Genomic DNA, 26,515 nt, shown 5'->3' with positions numbered 1-26,515 from the left:
GAGTACTGAACCAGAGACAAGTAAGATGGGCGCAAGAGTTCTCCAAGTTCAATTTTGAAATTCGCTACGTGCCAGGGGCAGAGAATGTCAGAGCGGACGCTCTCTCCAGAAAACCTGAGTACTTAGAGGGGGAAGGAGCGGCGGAAGAAAGACATATCATCTCGGAGGACCACTGGGTTTGTGGGGCGGCATTGGTGGGGCAAAGAGAACTGGTAGAGGGTATTGAGAACGATGAATATGCCCAAGAAAAGCTTAGGGAACTCAGGGAGACAGGTGAGAACACAGGGGGTTTTGAGGAAAAGAACGGAAAACTATATTACAAAGGGGCACTCTACATACCAGATGGGGAACTAAGAGGGCGGGTGCTCAAACAGTTGCATGACAGCCCCACGGCGGGGCACTTCGGACAGCACAAGACCATGTGGTTGGTTACCAGGGAGTTTTGGTGGCCCAAGGTGAGGGAAGACGTGCGGGAGTATGTCAGGGGATGCGACAGGTGCCAAAGAGCAAAGGGAGAGAGGTTGGTGCCAGCAGGGTTATTAGAACCCTTACCCACCCCAGAAAGGCCATGGGAGATGGTATCCATAGATTTTATGACCGATCTACCGAAATCCAAAGGGAAAACCGCGGTCATGGTGGTAGTAGATCTACTAACTAAGATGTGCCATTTTATAGCTTGTTCACATGCAGTCACAGCGGAAGAAACCGCAAGGTTGTTTGTAAAGCATGTTTTCAGGTTGCATGGCGCCCCCTTGAGGGTTTTGAGCAACAGAGGGAAACAATTTACTTCCAGGTTCTGGAGGAAACTAATGAGCTTGTTGCATGTGGAGGTAAGTTTTTCCACCGCCAGGCACCCAGAAACAAATGGGCAAGCAGAAAGGGCAAACGGGGTTTTGCAACAATATCTGAGGTGTTATGTAAAAGACAGAGAAACTGATTGGGTAGATAAGTTACCTCTGGCAGAATTTGCCTACAACAACGTGGAAAACGTGTCCACAGGGATGAGTCCCTTTCTGGCCAATTATGGGTGTCACCCTCGAGCATTCCCAGGAGAAGGAGGGGAGCACTGGAGTGTACCAGCGGCGGAACACTTTGTGGAAGAAATGGAAGCAATCCACCGGCAGCTCCAACTCAACTTGGAGAAAGCCAAAGAAGCATATAAGAAACAAGCAGACAGAAATAGGAGGGAAGGTGAAACCATAAGGGTGGGAAACCGGGTGTGGTTATCCACCCAAGGACTGCCGTTTAAGGGAGGGTGTAAGAAATTGAGACCCAAACGGGTGGGACCCTTTGAGGTCATACAACAGGTGAACCCAGTAGCCTTCAAACTCAGATTGCCCAGTCACATGAAATTGCACCCCGTATTTCACAGATCATTACTGTCACCGTACCGAGAGGGACGGGAGTGGGGGGAACGTGAGAGGGGGTTCACCCAAACACCTGTCATTGAAGAGAGAGAACGCAACATGGAAGTGGCAGGAATCATTGATTCCAGGTGGAAGGGGAATCGGGTGGAATACTTGGTAGAATGGGAGGGGGAGGAAGAGTCAGAAAACACGTGGGTGCCGGCGGAAGAAGTCCACGACGAGGTTCTGATAGAAACGTTCCATCAGCGTTTCCCAAGAAAACCGCAGCCGGTGGAGCGATTTAGGAGGGAATACTTCGGAACCACTGATGAGGAAGGGGTGTTTGAAGGGTTCCCAGAGTCAGGGAGTGAGGAGGCGGCATACTCCGACGAAGAAGAGGAAGACGGGGAAGGAAATGTAAGGCAGTGGCTAGAAGTGTTTGAATCCTCTGAGGACGAGGAGAGTTCCTTCCGAGGCTTTCCAGCCTCACCGCCTGTAGAAGGGGAGGCGGGAGGGGATAGAGGGGGGCCTGGAGGGGAGGTGGATGTCAGGGAACTGCCATCGGAAGAACAGGTGGTGGAAGGGCTCCAGGAGGATAGAAGAGATTCAGCAGCAGATGCATCAGATGCAATACATGGAGCTCATGAACCAACAAATAGAATGGAAGATAAAGCAAATGAGACAAAGAACTTTTGAATCAGCGGATAAATGTGGGAAACTTCTGTCATGGCAATTGAAAAAAAGGCAGAAAATGAATACGGTGACAAGTTTAGAAATGGATGGAAAGATTATCCACAAACCCAACGAGATCAACAATTGTTTTCAAAGCTTTTTTAAGAAATTGTATGCACAAGGGCCAACCAACGAGCAAGAAATAGAAGAATTCATCAGAAAATACGGTTTACCAAAAATCTCAGAACAAAGTAAAAGGATCTTAAACGAGGAAATAACAGAACAAGAAATAGAGGGTGCCATTCAAAATATGAAATTGGGAAAATCACCAGGACCAGATGGCCTGACGGCCAAATACTACAAAATGCTGAAAGAATGGCTGATACAACCATTGAAGGAAGTTTGCAATGAAATTTTGAAGGGGAAAAAGGCACCTGAATCGTGGAAAGAGGCTTTCATCTCACTTATACCGAAAACAGAGACTGAAAAGAACCAGGTCAAAAACTACCGCCCTATATCTTTACTTAATGTGGATTACAAAATTTTTGCAGACATTTTGGCAAAAAGATTAAAGAGAGTTTTGGCAGAAGAGATTCATAAGGACCAAACAGGCTTTCTCCCAGGTAGACATATGTCAGACAATGTGAGAAATATTATAGATATTTTGGAGCTGCTGGACGTTGACATTAATAGGAAAGCAGTTTTGATTTTTGTGGATGCGGAGAAAGCCTTTGACAACATTTGTTGGACTTTTATGAAAAAGAATCTCCAAGGGATGGGGGTAGGCCAAGGTTTTGAAAACGGTATAGGTGCAATATATTCTCAACAAAAAGCCAAATTAATTGTAAATAATGTGGTAACAGAAGAAATACCTATAGAAAAAGGTACACGACAGGGTTGCCCAATATCCCCTTTACTTTTTATATCAGTCCTGGAGGTTTTGTTAAACATGATCAGAAAGGACCAGTTGGTTAAAGGAGTTCAGGTCGGAGTTAGACATTATAAATTAAGAGCATTTGCAGATGATCTAGTATTGACCTTGCAACAGCCAGACACTAGTACTAAAAGAGTATTAGAACTAATTGAAATATTTGGTCGAGTAGCAGGTTTTAAATTGAACAGACAAAAAACGAAAGTGTTGGAAAAAAATTTAACAATGGAAGAAAGAGAGAGTTTTCAGAATGAAACAGGCTTGGAAATAACAAAAAGGGTAAAATACCTGGGGGTAAACTTAACATCTAAGAATGTGAATTTATTTAAGGATAATTATGAAAAATGTTGGTCAGAAGTTAAAAAGGATCTGGAAATATGGTCAAGGCTGAAACTTTCCTTGTTAGGCCGAATCGCTACTATTAAGATGAATGTATTGCCTAGAATGCTGTTTTTATTCCAGACGCTGCAGATTGTGGACAAGATGGACTGTTTCAAGAAGTGGCAGAAAGACATATCAAAATTTGTCTGGCAGGGCAAAAAGCCCAGAATTAAATTTAAGATTTTAACTGATGCAAAGGATAGAGGGGGGTTTGCCCTGCCGGACTTAAGACTCTACTATGAATCAGCAGCTTTTTGCTGGTTGAAACACTGGCTACTTCTTGAGAATACTGACATTTTGGATCTGGAAGGGTATGACAATAGTTTTGGTTGGCATGCATATTTATGGTACGACAAGGTAAAGGTGTATAAAAGTTTTAAAAACCATATTGTAAGGAAAGCATTGTATAACGTTTGGACTAGATACAAAGATTTGTTGGAAAGTAAAACCCCTAGGTGGGTGTCACCAATGGAAGCTAGGGAAGTAAAAAAGCTTAATATGGATTCTAAATGGCCAAAATATCATGAGATTATAGAATACGATGGTGAAAGGGTGAAACTTCAGAGTTATGAGAAACTAAAACCTAAGGTTCGAGATTGGTTGCATTACCATCAGATAAATGAGACGTTTAAACAGGACAGGAAAATAGGATTTCAGAAAGAGAAGTCAAAATTAGAAACAGAATTGTTGGAACCCAATACTAAGAATTTATCAAGAATGTATAACTTGCTGTTAAAATGGAATACACAGGATGAAACGGTGAAATCAGCTATGATTAAATGGGCACAAGATATAGGTCATGATATTATGTTTGCTGACTGGGAACAGTTATGGACCACCGGTATCAAATTTACTGCATGTAATGCTTTAAAAGAAAATATTATGAAAATGATCTACCGGTGGTACATGACCCCAGTCAAGCTAGCAAAAATTTATCATTTGCCTAATAATAAATGTTGGAAATGTAATGAGACTGAAGGCACTTTCTACCACCTTTGGTGGACCTGCCCAAAGGTTAAAGCTTTCTGGGAAATGATCTATAATGAAATTAAGAAGGTCCTTAAGTGGACTTTTCCTAAGAGGTATGGTGGGCCAAGTGGTGTTAAGGAAGGATAGGACTTTCTTTATGTATGCCACTACAGCAGCAAGAATTCTACTGGCAAAGTATTGGAAGACGCAAGAACTACCTACTCTGGAAGAATGGCAAACAAAGGTGATTGACTTTATGGGACTGGCTGAGATGACGGGCAGAATCCGGGACCAGGGGAAAGAGACAGTGGAAGAGGACTGGAAGAATTTCAAAATATATCTTAAAAATAATTGTAAAATTGAGGAATGTTAAGATGTCAGGGGGTAAGAAGTAAAGAATTGCAGCAGTAAACAAAAAAACTTAAGAAATATTTACGAAAAGGAATTAAGACAATGGACTTAAGGGTTGCTAAAGAATTATTAAACAAGGATGCAGGGATGGGGAGGTATGGGGAAGTCAAAGAAAAAAGGCTATGAACCGATGAGTATGAAGTTATATTGTGTTACATTGTTCTTTATTTTATGTGTGGAAAATTAATAAAAATTATTATAAAAAAAAAAAAAAAGAGATTCAGCAGCAGAAGAGGGAACCAGTAGGGGGGGAGCAGGAGCTTCCAGGGACAGGAAGTCGGAGGGGAGGCTCTGGGACACTTCCAGTGAGAACAGTGAGGAGGTATCAAGGCCCCCTTTAGCGACCCCCACCCCTCGCCGGAAGCTGTCACGCAGGGAATCTAGGAGACGCGTTTCCGTCAAGCAGCTTTTATGCTGGAAACGTTTCCGCAAGCGCCCACTGTCGGATTCTACCAGTGACTGACGGAGTCATGTCCAAGGGCTCCGCTCAAGGCAGAGCTTTGCTACGTTAAGCAAACTCCGAGGGACTAACCCTTTTACGCACAAGTAGCTCATTGTCCCATCACACTTACCAATAGCTCAACACCTACTTCTTAATTCCTGGACCTTTCCTTCTGAATTCACAGCATACACCAGAGAACAGTTGGTGTGCAGAGCAACCAATTAGGAAGAACCATGAAATTATACATCACTAAACCAATGCACAACCTCTATCATACCTGACCATGTCATTCTAGCTGGAGCTGACGGGAGCTGTAGTTCACAACATCTGGAGGGCACCAACCTGGGTATCTCTGGTTTAGTGCTTCAGGCACAAGCTGGAACAATGCCTCGGCCTCAAGGACTTTGCTAGTGTTTGGTTTCACTTTCAAAGAATCCCAAATAGTTGTTACCAGAGATCATGCTTTATCAGAGTTAAATAAGCCAGATTTAGAAGCCATGTTTTGAAGTTGTCTTGTTTAAAAACGGTGGTTTATTACAAAATCGGGTCAATCTCTGGTTTGTATGTAGGAAGCCAGGAATAAATCTAAATGCTAGCAAAGTGCTTCTCCTCGCCACACAGGAATAATAAAAATATAATAATAATTTATTATTTATTCCCCGCCCATCTGGCTGGGTTTCCCCAGCCACTCTGGGCAGCTTCCAACAGAATTAAAATACAATAGTCTATTAAACGTTGAAAGCTTCCCTAAACAGGGCTGCCTTCAGATGTCTTCTAAAAGCCTGGTAGTTGTTTTTCTCTTTGACATCTGGTGGGAGGGTGTTCCACAAGGTGGGTGCCACTACTGAGAAGGCCCTCTGCCTGGTTCCCTGTAACTTGGCTTCTCACAGCGAGGGAACTGCCAGAAGGCCCTCGGCACTGGACCTCAGTGTCCGGGCAGGTATACTCAGACCGAAGATGAGATGGGAGTGCACAAACCCAGTGCTTCACTCAAAATTGTTGCAGTTTGAACACATAGCACTGAACTAGGGTTTAGTGTTACATGAGAATCTACAGTTTTAAATAGTAAAGGTTGTGTCCATTATCTATCTCAGGTAGGAGCAGTTTGAATGATAATTATGACCCAAATAATATTGTAACATTTTAAAGATTTGTCCCCCACCCTTCAAAGTCCTTAATTTCCTTCGAAAAAAAGATAAAATTTTGCTTGCCAAATGCTGTGGATTATTAGCAACCAGTGTACACAGCTATTTATAATGTTTGGATTTTCTGTATCTAAATTCAGAAAACCTCTGTAGCAATGTATTTTCCCCTGATGAGCCAGGTGAAGGTAGTTTGTGACCTCCTTTGCAGCCTAAAAGAAGAACTGTAACCTGGCTAGAAACTCGTATCAGTGTCTACAAGGCAAGTGGATTGTAAACCTTTTATATCAGCTAAGTTGGGGGGCCTTCTGACAGTTTCCTCTACTCCCAGCCCACAAATATATTTTTGCATGCAATTTTGACAAATGTGTACATTTCTGCAAGCATTTTCCCCTAATATAATGCATTTGTATGCTATTTCCCACCAATAGGTTCATTTTTTTGATCATGGATATATGCATTTTTCTGAACAATGGTCGGTCGGAGAACTGCACCGCAAAATTCGAGTAAGCGTGAATTTGGAAGGATGGTTGCATTTCAGCTCTCACATTGTTTTGGAAAGTTCAGATTTGAGAGATTTGCCTTTAAATATGAGCTGAATTGAATTTCTCCCACATCCCTACCTCCCACGGAGTTTGCAACTCAATTCACATTTCGTACACCCCTTCACCGTACACTTGCAATAGCTGCAGTGAAACGTGAACAGCGCTGCAGACGAGGAGCTCTCTGCTTGGTTTTCACAAATCAGTCCTAACCCTTGCCCTTTGATAGCTGGCCTTCTTAAATCACTGCTATGCAACTATAACCATTAACACAGGTGATAATATAATAGTTGTGCAACACCTGAGCTGTAAGATCTTCACAGCACTGTTCTCTACTTTTGTATCAATATCTATCTCTGCTCGTGGCCTTCTCTCTTCAGACCCCACCACCCTCAGCTGTCTGAAGCTCTCCTTGTTCTCAAATGACTCCACACTTTCATTTGGAAAAATTACGTGATGCCTCCTCTTGCTTCTTTTAACTCCCTCCTCAAAGCTTATGCTTTCCATGAAGCCATAACGCAAACCCCTAATACCTACACCCTATAATTGTGATTATATATGTATTAACTGAAATAAACACACAGCCTTCTGTGGTTTGTGAGTTGTCTGGTAGCTTCCCATTTTGCATTGTGTCTGTCAGTTTGCATGCTGTTATTTTAGCTTATAAACCGCCTTGAACACATTGGTAGAACAGTGCTATATACGTTTATTTTTCCCCAATTTATATCCCGCCTTTCCTCCAAGGAGCTCAAAGTGGTGCACTTGGTTCACAGATAAATGAATGCATCAAAAAGAATATTCGCCAGTGGCAGTTCCAGTCTTGAGGCACAAATGTACACCACAAACAGAAGCTGTAGGCTCTTTGCACCACTGCAAGCCAACTTCGGTGTGAGGTGGGCAGCAGCATGGAAGCTGCTGTTCATGGAGAAGGAGTCGAACGGCTTGCAGTCAATAAACAAGAAGCAGGTGCCAACTGGGGCAGTTCAATGCAGAACGTAAGAAAAGCCCTGTGTGATCGGGCCAAATACACATCTAGCACAGCTTCCAATTTTTACAGTGGCCAACCAGATGCCTATGGGAAGCCCACAAGCAGAACCTGAATGCAGCACTCTTCCCACATGGGTTTCCCAGCAACTGGTGTTCAGAGGCATATGGCCTTTGGCAACGGAGGTATATAACACAGCCTTCATGCCTAGTAGCCATAATGGTTGTGTGAACTGGCTTTCAGCTGCCTATTAACAAGTAATACTCCTGTCCTCTCTGCACTGGCAGAGCCTGTCAAACTCTGAGAGATTCTCACAATTCCTTGTACCCAACCAGCTTTTTTCCTAGCCTCCTTCCCTTCGCTTTATTCTTCAGGGCAGCTTTTTTACAACGTTGGCATCATTCACAAGGATTAGATGCGAACCGTTGCTAGGGAACAAGTCCCAACTGTGCCTTTAAAACTCAAATTTTAAACATTGCGTTTAAAATTATTACTTTTTTCCCCCCTCCAGTAAAATGCTTTGTGTGTGCGCATTTATCTAAGCTTCATTTTTATTCTCACTAGACAGGCTGAAGGTTGCATTGACTTTGCAGCCTTCTAGTGAAGGGCCTGCTATTACTTGGGCTATCTGTGTGTTGCTGTGCACACCAATGTCACACACAGCACAGGAACAGCCACCAGAATTATAATTAGGTAGGGGGGAAATATTACCCCAACCCCATAATGCTCCATTTGCCTATTCAGTAGGATTCTTGTACAGGTTAAGGAGAATAAAGATTATCTTGAGAGCTTATTTCTTCTTTTTTTATCCCAATCTTCCCCTTTCTTTTTGCAAAAGCATGATGTTCTTTGATCCTCTTCCAGGGCTAAAATGTTATGACAATAGGAAGCAGATCTAGAGAGCCAGTGGGGTTGGAGTGTTGGACTAAGACCTGGCAGACCAGGATTCAATTCTCCACTTGGCTATGAAACTCATGGGGTGACCTTGGGCCAGTCTCTCACTCCCAGCCTAACCTACCCTACTTGCTGGGTTGTTGTGAAGATAAAATGGGGAGAAAGAGAAAACTTGTGCACACTTTGAGCTCCCTGGAGGAAAGGTGGGATTCAAAGGCAATAAATAAAAAATAAATCTACCAGGGTTTTTGACCTGACAGCCTAGAAACTGGGGCCATGCTCATAAACAAGCAGGGCAGGGATGGAAGGAGTCAAGCAAGGCTCCCCTTTCTCTACTTGCTTATGGGTTGCTGACAATTACAGCCCAAAACAGGCTTTTTTCATTTAAAGCCATTACAAATATGGACACATTACGAATGCTGTCTGTTAAGTTGTGGGTGAACATATCAGACGACACAGCGATTCTTCAAACAGCTCTTGTTTATTCACAGGCCAGAACAGAACTGAAGGGTTCAGCCAGCCTGCTTATATAGAGCTCCAGTACCACACAACTGTAACAACTTTCTGTAACTATTCAATCACGGAACATCACTTTCAATCCCTTATTTGCATATGTGAACCTGAGTAAAAACTATCTACAGTATCCCCCTGCTGGCCCAGGTTGAGAGCTTCAGTACATAACACTGTCAATGGGCTCTGTCAGAGCCTTGAAAGGAGATATAGTGCAGGAGAGCATGGACAGCCAGTGTGGAATGTAGCACATTGCTCCTAGTGGTTGCCCATCCTAGGCCCCTCCCAGTATTTCAGAAGTGTGGTGGGGAAAGGCAAGAACATGAGGCCTCTGGTAAGCAGAGTAGGGGTAAGCAACTCCTTAAACCAGAACCATTTTAAAAGAGCAACTGCGGTTCAGCACTGCCCACCTTAGGAAATCCACTTCTGCCATCTTACCTCTGGTGGACAGATCTCATGAACAAACTGGAGCTTGGGCACACTGCCATTCTACGCACCTGGATAAGGTCTGCAATAGTCTGCAGATTAAGCCCTTGGGGATTTCAAGCAAAGCATGTGTGTGTGTGTGTGTGTGTGTGTGTATGCTTTGCATCTATTGGCTCTGGTGTCTATGCTCCATTCTACCTGATCAAGTACAAAACAAAAGTAGTTGGTGTAGCTGCTACGCACAGAGTCAAAACTCTGGAGTAGGTACCTTCTGCATTAAAACAAAAAACCTGAGGCAAGAAACTGAGAAAATAATGGCTTATTTTGCAGAATTTATTTTGCTTTTGCTATACAAGAGATGGGCAAAGGCCTAAGGCATAGCACTGAACTCTAACATCCTGACCACTACTCTCCTGCATTTCTTAGATAAAAATAGGTAAAAGTTTGAAACTCCATTTTTTTAAATATAGCTTCCCAAGACTCGTTATTATACACAGCTGGAGGTTCTACCCTGCCTACTTTATTCATTTATTCTGCAAAAGCCTGTCTGCCACCAATTTAAAAGTCAAGATTATGTCCCAGCAGCTAGAGAGTATGAAATGGCATGTTGTGTACTGCATGGCGACATACAAGTTCGTCTACATGCATTTATATGCTCATGACCTAAAAACAAGATGGACCCCACTTTTCTGCTGCATAATTTTTTAAGTTCTAGGGATCTTGAGGAGGGAACTTAGCCCCAAATAATTACTACTCACACTAATCAGCCTAGCATCTCATGCTAACTCCCCCCCCAACCCATTTAATTTTATGTATTAGAAATACCTAACACGTGGTATATGATTTTCGCAATACAAATACAGGCGTAGAAGAATCTTGGTTTCGTTTCCTGAGTATGAAAAGTAATGCCTCGGGTTTGCCCTAAAGGAACAAAATTAGATGCAGGTGTTTATCAGAAACAGCTTCCACAAAATGGCAGTTTCTAGTAAGCATGGAAGTAAGGAGTAGATGTAGCCAGCAAATAAATGATTTATCTAGATTTTGAGTTTCTAACTAGATACCACCATTTTCCAAGCCTTTATTTGCAGCCCTAAGGGTTCCAAAACCTAAGCTTCTCAGGACACTGCATTCTATGCAGAATAGCTAGCTCATTTGTCTCTCCATCACCAATCCCCATAGTACAAAATTTACTCAGACTAAATTTCAGAATGCTCAGTGGGGCTTAAAAAAAAGGTAAAGGAATCCCTGACCATTAGGTCCAGTCGCTGATGACTCTGGGGTTGCGGTGCTCATCTCACTTTATTGGCTGAGGGAGCCAGCATACAGCTTCCGGGTCATGTGGCCAGCATGACTAAGTCGCTTCTGGCGAACCAGAGCAGCGCACGGAAATGCTGTTTACCTTCCCGCCGGAGCGGTACCTGTTTATCTACTTGCACTTTGACATGCTTTCGAACTGCTTACAGTGGGGTTTACTCCCTGATAAATATGTCTAAGATTGCAGCCCCCATCTATTTTAATTTTAAGCGCTGCAGGTATCTGCACTTACCTGGGACCCTCATATGCTACTATATAGATTAATTATCAATAGTAGAAGCCTACTAATCCACCTTCTTTGTAACTCACGACTTGCAACTGGCAGTTTCTACCCACTACCTAGCAAAACTCCTGTCAATCACTGGTAGAAGCCTAATGTTGCTAGGATTTTATTCCCCCACCCAACCTCCTTTACACAAATTATTCTACAGAACTTCAATGCAAGGTACCTAAAATAATAAAAATTAAGCTCTTCTTGTTAGGTGAAGAATAGAGTAAATTTTGCAGTACATTATTTTTGGATTTCCAAGCTTGGTTACTTGCTTGCTTGGAAAACACAACTCACAATCAGGTTCTCTGTTAAGAAGTAGCAGCATACAGTATATTCTTTTTTAATTCCTTCAGCTCAATTTGGGGCCCGGTAAGTAAATAATGTTAATTTAATTTTAATTCAGTTTAATTTATTTTAAAATATTTCTAGGTTGCCTTTTGGGACAATGCAAATCCAAGGTGGCTCACAACCATAAAAAGTAAAAGCCAATACAGTCAACCAACACTCCCCCACAGCAATAGTGGCCGTAGTTCAGCTAACAAAAAGAATAAGCCAGCTAGTCCAAAATCCTTGAAGCATGGCAGCCTACGGTAGATGCACTGGCAGGGAGTGCCAAAGGTGTGAGGCAAAGAAATTCTGCTTCTTTGTGGCTACCAACCTCACAGATACACAAGAAGGGCTTCCATTTTAGGCCTCTATGTGCAAGAAACCTGGTACATGTGCAAGTGATTCAACAAATAGCTTGAGCCCAAACTGTTTAAGGTGCTAAAGGCAGAAACTGAGCTTTTTAAATTGTGCTCAGAAAACCACAGGAAACTATTGCAACTGGTGCAAAGGTGTTAGCAAAACCGACCACCTCACTCCCGTTATGTCTGTCCTGATTGGCAGGGGCTCTCCAGGATTTCTGCCGGAAATACACTTTCTCCATCACCAGTTACATGATTCTTATAACTTGGGAGATTCAGGGACTGAAACTGGGACTTGAGTATGTGCTCTATCACTAAACTATTCTATTGTGAGAAACTACAGTTTCACATTATGTTTGTCTTAAGAGAGGCATCTTCATCATTTAGCAAAAGGTGGCTCCGGGGGACTGGCCGCTTAACAAACTATTGTATCGGAGCTTTTCCCCTCTCTTTCATTCCATTCCATATTTCTCAAGACCCAAGTACTATTTCCTCCTGTGTTGGGGTCATATTCATGTCCAGAACAGATGGCTCTCTAGAATAGGGTTTTCCCGTCCCCCTTTTATGGTCATCATCAATTCATGAAGTGGTAAATTTGCCTCAGCTCCAGATGGAGTTTGCTCAGCCGTTTTCCATTTTTGCAATATTTTAGATTCCATTCCTCCAGTCTTGGTACAGTTTTGTTTTCTTTACAAATGCATACACAAGGAAGTCTGGTTTATGCTAACCACAAGTTTCTGGCTTTCACTGTTATTAAGATAAGGCAGCTGTTAAAAACTTACAAATGAAAAAAGGACGGTGTCTGTCTGCAAGGGAATTTTCCCCATCTTACACTCCAGAGGGGGACCTGAGGGGGAAATCACCATGGTAAACAGAATATGATAAGAACCATGGGAACCATCTCCTAGGGGCCAAGGTCCCTTTGCCCCCCAATAAAATATTTGAGGGGGTCAGCCCTCCCCCCCCCAGTTCATGGGCATAGACATTCAAATGGTGTGTGTGTGTGTGTGTGTGTGTGTGTGTGTGTGTGTGTGTCCGTCCCATTTTGTGATCAGTTATGTGGGGCAGGGCTTACCTTGGTTCCTCCAATATTTTATTCAAGTTGGCACCCTCGGTAAAGATGTCCCACCATATTTAAAAGGGCTATTATTTCAAATGTAGTTGTGTGTGGGCAAGGGGGTTTAAAGAGCTACATTTTGGAGCTACGTTTGCTGCATTTCAGCATGAACTGTACTTTTTAAACCTCGGTAAACTGTGCTGAAGAAAGCCTTTTGTTTCTGTGTGGTCTTTGCATAGTAAAAGCTCTCCATGCGTCGGCTAAGCTTCCAGTCCTCTGCTAATTCATGGAGACCGGAGTGTCTCTGGTTTTTGAGCACTGCACCTCGTCACATTTAACAAGGCTTAGCTTTCTCTTTACAGCAGCAGTAGGGAAACCAAGGGCAACATTCCCTCATGAACTACACATTGGGGGGGACATGCTAGTGAGGGGCAGGGACAGTGGCAAAAATGGGTTTGGATAGGCATACAAAACAAATGCAACTCTTTGCCCAGGCTGCATTCCAGCCATGGGGTTTCTACAGATACACATATCTCCATTAACACATTCCAAATTGGTAAAAGTACTTGAGCAGGGTGCAGAGCAGAGCAGGTGAGAGTTGAGGCCTGTGGAGAGGGACCTGACAGAGAGGCAGTGCCCCCCCCCCAGACGTGTGGTTCCCTGCCCTGAGTCTATACACTTAAAACTGTTCCACTATGAAGATAGAAGGGTGGACTTTTCCATCTGCCTCAGTGCTTACATGAGTGACACAGTAAATCAAATCCAAGACAGGTATCAAGTATATGAGGAGGTGGTAGCAATGATGGAATTTGATGGATTGTTGCCTGGGGTATCCTTATGAAACAGTTTTGAGATATTAATATTACTCATATGCAACTTTGTTCACATCACTGCTTATTATAGGCCATTTCTGAATACTTCGCCTGAAATGTTCTCATCAGAACATCTAGAATTGTGAACAATTTGAACAGTGGCAGGGAACCTACAGCAGCCTAATTCCATGCAGCCCTCCAGACCCTGGGTGTGGAGAGTGCAGCTGAATAGGACACAGCCTGAGGAAGTGCCATCCACCTTGGGCCTGTCCACAAAAAGCAAGTCTAGGGAGACTAGGGTGATGTCTGCTGTTTCTGGGAACTCTCTTTGCTGTGAGACTTTTGTGGGTGAGCTGAGAGCTTGTTTGGAGTTACTGGGTAAGAACCTAGAGGCTGAGAGGCAGAGTGCGCCAGAAGGAAAATGAATTGATACTGATTTATAGATATTAGTAACTTTGTTATTAATGCAACATTTTTATATGTAACTGCGTATTTTTGCAACATTTTGTTTATCTGTTGTTGCTTCAGTTTTCTGTACACTGTTTAGATTTGTTTTTAATATAATAAGCAATATAGAAATTAAAAAAAAACAATCAATAATCAATTCTCTGGGATTCACTTCGTCTTCTGCTATGTGTGTCTCTCTGTGTTACAGATAACTATCCACATAAAAGATAAAATCAAGAGTTTTGTGGGTTTTAGCTGTGTTTATTCATGATTTTATCATGTACACTGCTTAAGAGAGCTTTGCAAATCTTTCTAAATAATTGCATAAAATAAAGCAGAAATTGACAATCAATGAACATACATAATCCCTAACTCATCACAATCTACTTCACACGGCCACTACAAACATTCACTATCTCAAACATTGTCTCTATCAACCACTCATACATTAACCACTCACACTCAACAATATTACAATCCAGATGCAAAGAGCTACTACCAAGCATAGGCATATAAGGTACTCTTACTAATCTCTGAAAGATAAATGGACTCATGCCCCACACCCACTGAAATATGTACGGTAATACTTCTTTCCTATATATCACTTGAAAGGAGAGAAGTGAGGCAGCCAATTTTATTGACTTGTGGCAAGAATAAAAACAGAATTGCAAAGGGTAAATGGGCAGCTAAATAGCAAGAGAAGTTTAATATACACCAAATGACACACAATGGGGCAAAAAAAAATCCTAACTTCACATATACTCAACTGGCAGTGACTGGACAGATGGCAGGTCCTGGAATCATAGTTGGTAGCTTGACAAAAATGCAGTGAAAATGGTGTATTTCATGCGAGTGACCATTAGGAAAGAGAATGAAAATAAAACTGCTTATGCCACAATGCCATCATACAAATCTATGGTGCAGCCACACATGGAATACTGGGCACAGCTGTGATTGCTGCTCTTCGCAACTCCCCTATGAGAAATGGTTGGAACATCTGGGCCTTTTTTGTTTAGAACAGGTGGGGAACCTCTGGCCTCCTTGTGCCAAATTTAGCCCATAAGGCCTTTCCCCCAAACCCCACATACCTGCCCCACCCACAGGATGGGGACATAAAGATCTGGTCCCCTAGACCAAAAAGTTCCCCCAGACCTGGCATTTTTTTTTGGTGGGGTGGTGGTGGAGGTAAATTGAATGTATAACTTTATGAAGCAATACTAGAAGTTGGAAACATCCAGTGGAAGATTCAGGACAGACAAAAGGAAATGATCTCTTCAAATGGTGCATACGTGAACTATGGAACTCACTCCCAGAAGATATAGTGAAGGCCACCTTTAAAGGGAGATTGGACAAATTCATGAATAAGCCTATCAAATGGCCACTAGTTATGATGTCAGCCTACTACCTCCAGTACTGCAGATGGTATGCCTCTGAATACCAGTTGCTGGGGAACGTGATAAAGAGAGTGCTGTTGCACTCAGGTCCCGTTTGTGGGCTTCCTATAGGCATCTGGTTGCCACTGTGAGAAGAAGATGCTGGTCCAGATGGGCCTTTGGTCTGATTCAGTAGGGTGCCTGTATTCTTATCAAGGAATGTAAGATAGGTGCACAAAGAGATACACAGAATCATGTTTATGGAGAGGAAATTGTCATGGCAACAGGAAAGGTCTCACAAGTATTTTAAAAATAGCAAATTAACAAGACCCATTTATGAAATCCGAAATCCATTCTTTTATGAATACACTTAAACACTTGCCTGCCCCCCTGCATGCAGAAAAACACAAAACTGGGTTGGATTGACAGTTTATCAAATCTCTGGCTGAGATCATTTTAAACTGTTAGTAAATTTTAGAAAACACATTGCATTAGACCTATTTTGTTTACAAAATATATTCACACCATTATGTAAAATATTTTGCAGAACTACAATTATTCTAACTTTTAGCCTAGTCTAGAATAGTGATTCACATTGATTAGTCCTAAAATTTTATGTGGGAATTTCCATTAAAACCCAAGTTTTTGTGTCTTTCAACAGTCCTATAAATCTGCAGTGGGATACACTTTTCTGTTTAGCAGCCCTTTTTAATTATTGAAAACAGTTAACAAACCCAGTCCAGTTCTTGGAGAAGGTCCAATAATCCTATCCATGCTTATGTTGCAATAAGCCCTTCCGAATACATATTATTTTTGAGTCAACATACATAGGTGTGATGGGATGATGAGCTGCTTGTGCGTAAAGCTTAGTCCCTCAGAGTTTGGCCTGGTTATCAAAGCTCTGTCTATAGCGGAGCCCCTTAAACATGACTCCCTCAATCGCTGGCAGAATCCGACAGTGGGCGTTTGCGGAAACGCTTCCAGCATAGAAGCTCCTTAACGGAAACGCGTCTTCGGGATTCTCAATCGCTGGCAGAATCCGGCGAGGGGTGGGTGTCCCTATAGGAGGTCCTGAAACTTCCCCACTGTTTTCGCTGGAAGTCTCTCTGAGCCATCCCTCCGATTCACTTTCCCTTGGAGCTCCTTCTCTCCCCCTGCTGGTTCCCTCCTCTGCTGCCGAGTCTCTCCTAACCTCCGTGAGCCCTTCCACCGCCTGCCCTTCCGATGGCAGTTCCCTGACAACAGGTTAGGCTAGAATGTTCTTATAATTCTTTATTTTTAAAAGATACTTACATTCATGAGATAATTCAAACTGGAAGACTGGCTCATCCTAAAGTTAGCCAGTGGCTTTATAATCCTGCAGCTAAGAGTTTGTGACTGTTACAAATGCATTGACTTTTACCATCCTCAAGAACTTGTCAAGATACTGTCCCTAGTTCTAGTAATAATTGTTGCAATCTGCCATTCTTATGAAAATAGCAAGCAAATTTATACAAACAGATTTGCAAAATAGAGCAGGCACCATGCTCATAATGTACTCCAAATGCGGCTGTCATTGCAGAACATCCCTGGTACTAGAATCTAGTAACTAGATCCCTAGATTGCTATAGTAGTTTTATTTTTAACAGCTTGCCTGGTAGCCACAGGCAACCAGGAAGTCCACGAAGACAAGAAAGGCGGCTAGCAGAAGGACAGAATTCTCCATTCCTCCTCCACAAGTCTGCTCAGCTTCCAGGTTAGCTGTGTTTGAAGTGAACCCCATTTCTTAGTTTAGAGTATGAGCACCACTGGGCCATGGCAGATGTGTGAACATTTTTCAAAACCAAACTTTAATAAAACAATCCTCCCTTTCCCCACTATTCATCCTCTTTCACCTTCACTTTAATCTTTGTAATGCATCTGGCTCAATTAAATTAAAGGATGAATTAGATTAACAGATACCCAGCAGTGTCTTTCCCCACGTGTGTTCATTCTCCAATCCACATCAATAGCACTCCATTCATTAAAATTCACAATTTAATATTTTATTTCCAGATATTTAAAGTTGTTATAGTTACAATCTCTGCACAGTGTGCAGCAAAACAACTACAATACTCAGGTTATGCAAAAACATGGCACGGAACAGATCTTTTAAAAACTCATTATACAAACTCAGCCTGGAAAGTAACAAGCAAGTAAATATCACAGGTTTTATAGCATCATAAGCAGGAACTTGGTTATCTGAAACTCACAGTTTGGTTCTTGCCTATCTACAGTAAAGGGTGCAATATTCGGACACTGAGGTCCAGCACTGAGGGCCTTCTGGCGGTTCCCTCACTGCAAGAAGCAACGTTACAGGGAACCAGACAGAGGGCCTTCTTGGTAGTGGCGCCCACCCTGTGGAACGCCCTCTCATCAGATGTCAAGGAAATAAACAACTATCTGACTTTTAGAAGACACCTGAAAGCAGTCCTGTTTAGGGAAGTTTTTAATGTTTGAAGTTTTATTCTGTTTTTAGTATTCTGTTGGGAGCCGCCCAGAGTGGCTGAGGAAACCCAACCAGATGGGCAGGGTATAAATAATAAAATTGTTGTTGTTGTTGTAATTTTAGCCTGAGTTATTATGACTCCCTCATGCCTACCTAGAAAGACTCATAGCTGAACGGGATATTCTTCATTGAAGACAACGAGAAAGCCCTTTTATACATGTAGGTCAATAAATGAAGTTAAACCCTTACATACTTGATTAGAGTCAAAAGGATCAAAGCTATTCCTGCTGAAGGTGATTGTAACACCACAGGAGAGGAGGGCTTGTTACCTCATGACGATGGCCTAATTCAGTTCTATGTTTAAAAACTGAGGAGGGGTACACCAATTGCCACCCCTAGCCAAAGAGAACTTTTATGATGCAAAATAAGTTGCCGCTTAGTTACAATATTTTTGAAAGGCATTGTCTGCAATGTGTCCATGGGTGAACATACTTCAAGGAACAGGAGGGTGGGATAGGAAGCAAAAATGTAATGTATTGGCTCAGAAACTAGGGAGCCAAATCTGCTTCCCACAATGACTGGCACAAAGCATCTCTATTGGGCACAGCCAAGTCTTCTTCTCAGTTCCTAGCTGGGTACAAACTAAAACTCATTTCACATATTCCAGGGCTGGCAGTGGCTTACAGTGCAATCCCTACATGACTACTCAGAAGTAAGTTCCTCTGAGTTCTGGGCTTTATTTCCAAGTAGGTAGGTGTAAGATTGCAACCTCAATCAGACAAGAGATCTTCAATCCATGGTGGACGGTGAAAATGTCAGCTCAATGTACAATGATGAAAATATGCCAATTGTACAACTAGCACAATTCTACATAGTATATAGCATAGTAAGAACATATATAGAGTATGTTGCGTGTCCTACATTTTCTCCTAGGTTAGGATTCTTTCCCCTGCCCCAAACGTAGAATGATGTGTTCAACATAATGGAAGAGATTTCAGATTTAGCCAGGGGACAGAAAAAAACTTTAAGAAGGGCTCTGTTTAAAACAGAAGTAATTAAACTAACTGAGGAGAAGGTCACACCACTGAGTCACTTAAATTCACACTACTATGCCATTAGAGGTAGAATAAAATAAAGCTCTCATCCCTGGAGTTGACATTTTTTATTGAAATAATTTTAATTAACGTTACATTCTGTCATAACTACACTCTGCTGAGCATCTTTCATCACAAGACACTCAAGTCATATTATATGTACATACATAATTTTATGTAAATTCATGGGTGGCTGCTTTTACTTTCATAAAGACAAGAGCTTTGGTGTTAAAATCATTGCCAGAACAAATTATGATGTGAGTGCATATTTATCTCTTTATTTCACAAGATTTATTCACTGCTTGAGTGTAATAAAAACATCAACTATTTACAATTTTAAAAAAAATTAAAATCAACAGTAAGCTAAAAACCAGATTAAAACACATGTCAACATTCCACTCTTTGCAAAGAATTGATTTAACTAATCTGTGTCATCCAAGAATACATGGCCCCACCACAACCCTCTCCACCAAGTAAGTATATAAAAGATTACACCCTGGAGGTATATTAAGACTGGGACACACACCTCTTTAAAAAGGATCATAGGAGCCAACTCCCAGGGGCTTCTGCCCCCACAATAAAATATTTTAGGGGCCCGGGGCCCTCAAAGTTGATGAGCATTGCCATTCAAATGGTGTGCATGTGCCGCATCATGTGATCATGTGATCGATTGCGCTATTTTATTCAAGTTGGCACCCCTGAAAGGGATTATTAGTCAAGTGTTCAGACAGCCACTAGCCTTCCTAGTTCCAAAGAAATAGCAACTTAACACTCTTAGCCCTGGGCAGCGTCTATAAATCACCCCCTCCCAACTGGGAGCTATGTAGACTATGTGTACTTCTGCCCTTGGGGGTGAAGTGGGTTTATTCATTAGATTCTATTTTCACTTTTCATCTGAAATCCTCAAAGCAGCTCACAACATTAATAAAATGGAGATGAATACATTAGAAGCCGCACACTTCAAACAAACACCTGATGATTTCTTCGTCTGCCTCCTCCCTCCCTCCTGCATTGCAGAGGAGATTTGTTCTTAGATTGGGGAGTCACATGTCCCTATTTTGTCCATTATATAATAAGCACAAGAAGAAAAGTCACTTCCTCTATCAGCCATTCTTTGCGAATGTGCAAACCCTCCCAATAGCTAACTTTCTCAGAAATGACTTGTCACCTCAATTTTAATATCCAAAGTATGTGTGATCAGATTATCATAGATTTCTTGTTTCAAGATGCAGCAGACACAGTGGGTTCAGTTTATTGCATATTTTAAAAAACACACCATACTTTAACAGATTACCATTTTGTAAAAGGTTGGCTTCAGTGGCTTAGCAAAGATACCACAAATGACGAATTGAAACGAACAATCCATTCCTCGGGATAGTTCAGTTGGTGCAGCATGAGACTCTTAATGTCAGGGATGCGGGTTCAAGCCCCACATTGGGCAAATGATTCCTGCATTGTAGGGGGTTGGACTAGATGACCCTTGAGATCCCTACCAACTTAACAGTTCTATGATTCTGTTCTAGCCAAACCTCTAGTACAGGTTTGATGCTAGGGTACACTGAAAAGAAAATGTGAGAATTCCTATATACTTTCTAAATTATTATTACTATTCTATTATTATATTATTATTATTAACCTCATCATCATCATCGTCATCAACAACAGAGGACAAGATAGTTGGACAGTGTTCTCGAAGCTACCAGCATGAGTCTAACCAAACTGCGGGAGGCAGCGGAAGACAGGAGTGCCTGGCGTGTTCTGGTCCATGGGGTCACGAAGAGTCGGACACGACTAAACAACAACATTATTATTATTGAATCACCTCTAACATGCATCTGGAGATGATTTACAAATATATGATAAAAGCAGCTAAAATAGTACAAAAACATACTGCTAGAACACAAAGGTTGTTTTAAATGACTACAGCTTCCACAATTGGGTTCTTGTATTGGTACAAATGCACAAGAGAGGTAGCTAGATATGACAAGAGCTTTGGCTTCATTTCCCAGACGCTTTAAATATTCACATTGTGGCATTTCCATCATTACTTTTAAAAACAAGTGAAAGACATTGAGTAAAGTACAAGCTATTAATTCCTGTTTCAGCATATGGAACATAAATGTGCTTTTACTCCAAGAGGCGGAAAATTTTGATGCAACTAAAGTGACATTCTGTTGCTTCCTTCCCTGTGACTGTGCTCAGTGGTGAAAAATGACAGAAAAGCAAACAAGTATTGCTGATTCAGTCTGTATGGTGCAGAGTGTGTGTGTGTGTGTGTGTGTGTTTTAAGGACACCTTTGTAAACATACAAAATAGCAACAGCGTTTCATTTTGTAACAGAATTAAGAAAAAAGCCAGATCAAACAAAAGGTGAGTCATGTTGAAGAAGGCAAGGCTTTAAGGCAGTGTTTGAAATCAGCCAGGTGTCAGGTGCATTTTGCACCATTTGCGACCAAGTGAAGATGCCTGGGTGCCAGGATAGTGCCTGATATCTCCACCATCTGGAGGTGCATGCCTGGGGATCATTGGATCTTGGCGGTTTTCACACGCTAATACCACATCCTGGAGAATTCTATCAGTTATATATTATCTGCACAATTGGAATGAATTTCAGGAACCTAAATGCTTTTTCTGTGCAGCCTGAGTAGGAGCAGTGAACAATGTTATAGTTAATTGTTACAGCTTGTCTTCGCTTACCCCAACCCACTCCCCTGCTCACAGTATATATATGGACTGTCCTTGGATCAGGTAGTCATCTGAACTAGCCAGATGTTTAATCGATAATCAGTCACAGTCAGTCCATCATTTTAAAAATAAGATTTTAGAGCTGTCTTACCCCCAAATGGCAACTAGACATTCTGTTTTGGTGACTGTAACTTTGCTTACAGGAACCATTTGGTGCCTAGCTAATACATCTGAGTTTCTAACACTACTTTAAGGTGGCAATCCTATGCCTAGTCTCTTAGGAGTGAGTTTTCAATGAACACAATGGAGATTACTTCTAAACCACCATGCACAGGATGAGGCTGCATGCCCCCTCAAAAGAATATAAATCTTTAAATATCCCTGAAAATTAACCTTTAAAAAAAGCATACAGAAACAGATTTTAGACTGTAATGGAAGAATGAAACTGTTTTGACCCTTCAAGTAGGACAAACAAATAAATAGAAGAAGAAGAGTTTGGATTTGATATCCCACTTTATCACTACCAGAAGGGGTCTCAAAGCGGCTAACATTCTCCTTTCCCTTCCTCCCCCACAACAAACACTCTGTGAGGTGAGTGAGGCTGAGAGACTTCAAAGAAGTGTGACTAGCCCAAGGTCACCCAGCAGCTGCATGTGGAGGAGCAGAGACCTGAACCCAGTTCACCAGATTACGAGTCTACCGCTCTTAACCACTACACCACACTGGCTCTCTAGGGAGCATCTCCAGTTCTTGATAATGGAATTTGTCTCAAGCTTAGTCTACATCACAGGGTGATTGTGAGAATAAAGGGGGTGGTGTGGGACAAAAAGGATAATGGGTGCTAGTGCACAATGGATTAAAGAGAAACAAACCAAGACCTATATAGGGACTTAGCCACTTGCATTGATAGGTGCATCCCAAGCTAAAGAGCTAATGGTAGAGATCCTTTAATGCTGCTACTACCAGCAATTTAATAATAATAATAATTTGTACCCCACCCATCTGTCTGTGTTGCCCCAGCCACTCTGGATGACATCCAACAGAATATACAAAACACTACACAACACCACACATTAAAAGCTTCCCGATACAGGGCTGCTAATATTATTGCTGATAGTGTGCTGTGGAGAACGAATTACCACTACATGTATTGCTTCTGTAGAATACAAACTGGATAAGTGAGAGTTTCTTTTTTTCTCTCAGTTCACCATTCAGAGACCAGTAAAGTTAGCCAGGAGAACGTATTTGATATCTCGGTAGGTCCAGAGTCCTCCAAAATCCACCCACAGCTCAAGAGAACCCACAGAGCCTATTCTGCAGCAACATCCTCTGGCTACAAAGCAATTTACAAGGTGGCAACACACCACACACAAAAAATATATATATAATGCAATTTTAACAACACCAACATCTATTAACACCTTGTTTCGCTCAACACTCTACAACTGAATGACAGCTGGTCACCTCGCAATCAGAAGGGGCTCTGCCAGCTCTCAGTTTAGAAGGGGTTATTTATCATTTATGCATTCAGTCATCTTTTTGACTATCACTATAATTTATTTCTCACTTATTCAGAGTCAATCTAGATCAGCATTGTCTACACTGACTGGAAGCAGCTCTCCAGGGTTTCTGACCAGGGTCTCCCCCGCTCTACCTGGAGATGCTGGGGCTTGAACCTAGAATCTTCTACATGCCAAGCATGTGCTCTGCCGCTGAGCCACCATGACCCTGCCCCACTACGCAGCATCCTTTTCAGTGTACTGTTTAATTCCCCACCATATATTCTCCCCAAAAGTATATACAAGTGGGTTTACAAGTCAAGGCATCCCAGCTGAGAGAAAATACATACAGGTGAAAGAAAATTAGAATATCGTGGAAAAGTTCATTTACGCCATGATCATCACAATCATTACAAATAAAGGCTTGACATATCTCGCTTTGCATGTGTATCTCATATATTAGTTTCACCTTTTAAGTTGAATTACTGAAATAAATGAACTTTTTCACGATATTCTAATTTTCCGAGTTTCACCTGTATGAAACTGCATGCCTACAGGTGTTTGGGGGAAGAAAACAGTTCATCCTGTTGTCAGATGGTCACTTTTGTTCCAACCACAGGTAGAAATGCAGTTTACTGCATGGATAGAAATCCCCTTTCTGCACTATCAGGAAAGCTAGTTTTCACTGAATATTTGCTCCTGTGCAGCTATAAAAGCATGTAGCTCCTTTCAATAGCCTCACCCATGAGACATTCTGAAGATTCTTCAGTTTTGCTCTTCCCTCAGCCCTCCTTTTTCTGTTCCGAGGTGATCAAAGAAGCTATACGGCTCCTTTTCCCACTCAAGAGGAATACCGGTATGTTTCACCCCTTGAAAAAGTTCTACCTCTTCCTCCCTGCATACATAAAACCTTGCAGGCTAGCATTGGAAGAGCGGCCCCTTCCTGCATGAGAATTCAGCGAACAAAACAAGCCGGGAAGCCGACAGTGAGCAGTTTGTCCTGCAGGTAGGGGATATCAAAGTTGCTTCCACCTCCCTTTGTCTGTAAATATCCCAACAAGATTGGCAGACATGGGGGTTGCAGAATCAGCAATGTTATCCTTGCGGTTTCAGGATTACGTCCTGGAATGCAGACTGCAGCCCTGAGCTTCACACTCAAAACACCAATACTGTATTGATGATCATTACCATGGCTGCAGGCATAAGAAGAAACCGATCGGCAGCAGCTTCAGGCTAGACAAAAGAAAGCACTTCTTCACACACGCTCGCATCATTAACTTGTGGAATTCAGCGCCACAAGTTGCAGCGACGGCCACCAATTTCGATGCCTTGGACAGAATTTCAAGACCTATTCCTAATATGGAGGGCAAGCGCTATCCATGGCTAGTAGTCAGGATGGCTATAGGAAAGCTTCCGTGTCCAAAGACAATGTACCTCGAAGTAACGCTCGCGCGAGTGAGTGTGCGTGCGTGTAAAAGGTGGCAAAGAGCAACAAAACGAGATTGCACTCAGAGCCTGCTTGTGGGCTTCCAGAAGGCACCCGTTGCGTCACTTTGGGAAAACAGGATGCTAGACTTAGATGGATTTTGGGTTTGATCCAGCAGGGTTCATCTTAGGTTGAAGAGGGGGGAAAGAAGCCCACCCTGTCCCCGATCCCAAGCTGCGAAAAGGCAACGTTGTCCAAGGAGGCTATGCGGGTTCATTTGCCCATATTAAGTACTTTTCTTCCCGCCAAGCTTACTTGCGTCTCTCCCTCTGCCCGCCGCTCGAACAACTTGTTGGCGATCTCACATCCGCGACCCACTTTCACATCTCCCAAGTAACCGAGAGCAGCAGGTTGCAGGGAATTAATTGGCCGCTGCTCGTCAATAAAAGTAGCCGCGAGGGCGCGAAGGCGGGTGCCTGTCTACTCCCAGGCTCCGCTCTCCCGAGGCGCTGTGAGGCAAGCAGCCACCCCGACGCCCTTCGAGGGCGGCCCCTTGGCACATGGCGCTCGCCCGGAGAGGGATCTCCCCCGAGCCACAGGAACCCTCCCACGCCTTGGGCGCGTCCCATTTCCCGCCCAAGGCGCGTCTCCCCCCCCCCCCCCCCCAGGATGAGGCGCCCCGAGCAGGGGCTGCTTACCTAGCCCTGGCACGAAGGTGTTGAGGAACAAGCAGATGACGGCCACCGGGAAGGGCATGTAAGGGATGGCGGCGCGAAGGGGTCCTTTCTTCTCCCGCACTTGCACCACCACGCCGCCCGAGGAGGAGGCGGCGGCGGCGGCGGCAGCCCCTCGAGCGGCGTCGCCGGCAGCTGCCCCGGCCGAGTCCCCTTCTTTGGGGCCGTGGTCCATGACGCCTGTTGAAGCGAGGGAGGGAGGGAGGGAGGGGGCAGGGAGAGGCTAGCGGGCCGCGCCGCCCGGAGGGTCTCTGCCCGGGAGCAAGGAGCCGGAGCGCCCGTCCGCGTCTGCCTGAGGAAGCTCCCCTGCGCGAGTGAAGGGAGAGCGGAGCGGCGCGCCAGGCGAGGCGCCGCGCTCAACACGCGCCCAGGCTCCCGAGTGAGCGGCTTAAAGAGACAGCGCGAGCGCGCTCCCCGTCTCCCTCGCTCACGCACTTTGCGCTCCCCCTTCTCACACACGCCGCCTCGAGCACGCCGAGGGGTCTGGCCGGCGCCACCGCGCACGCGCTTGGCCTTCCCGACGAAAAGCGCGCGGTGCCGGCCTCAGGCGCCTCGCCTCACAGAAACTCTCTAGCGCGCGCGCGCGCGCTTTCCCCCCCTTTCTTCAAATGATAGAAAACATCTTGCGAGACCCACCCGCTACCTTTTTAAAAAAGCCACAGGGGAGCCCTGAGTTGTTTAAAAAAAGTCAGGGGAGGGTTTATGGATTTCATAAAGGCAACTTTAATGCATTTCCCGCCATAGCCACCTAAGCATTGCCGAAAGAGAGACGCAATCCATCACCAGGAGGCGGGCTCAGATATACACAAAATTTGTATAGGTATTAATAGCTAAATGTACATGTAGATAATGTGACGAACTTTGCAGTAGTGGCATAGAGGAAACATAGAGCTTGCTGCATGGCAGTCTCCATGTGGCAGCAGGTATTTTAAGCAGCTTCTACTTCCTTGTGTGGGTTTGTTGGAGCAAAGCAGGACATAGTAAGAGGGCTGGCCCAAC

At 43.3% G+C, this 26,515-nt stretch overlaps 1 protein-coding gene across 4 annotated transcripts in view; it reads right to left on the bottom strand.

Moving 5' to 3' along the window:
- The window catches only part of STUM (stum, mechanosensory transduction mediator homolog), a 48,265-nt gene extending 22,220 nt beyond the window's left edge, over positions 1-26,045 (bottom strand). The window contains exon 1 of one of the 4 annotated variants that reach the window (XM_079969368.1): positions 25,481-26,045. In XM_079969368.1, coding sequence (XP_079825494.1) covers positions 25,481-25,691 — 211 coding nt within the window. In that variant the 5' untranslated portion in view covers positions 25,692-26,045. The remainder of the gene's footprint in view (positions 1-25,480) is intronic. The other 3 variants (XM_079969371.1, XM_079969370.1, XM_079969369.1) reach the window with 3 other exon arrangements.
- Between the last annotated feature and the right edge of the window lie 470 nt (positions 26,046-26,515).

The sequence above is a fragment of the Podarcis cretensis genome (assembly GCF_951804945.1).
Source record: "Podarcis cretensis genome assembly, chromosome: 3".
NCBI lineage: Eukaryota > Metazoa > Chordata > Lepidosauria > Squamata > Lacertidae > Podarcis > Podarcis cretensis.
The sequence above is the reverse complement of the archived record's forward strand: the minus strand, read 5'-3'. Positions and strand labels throughout refer to the sequence as shown.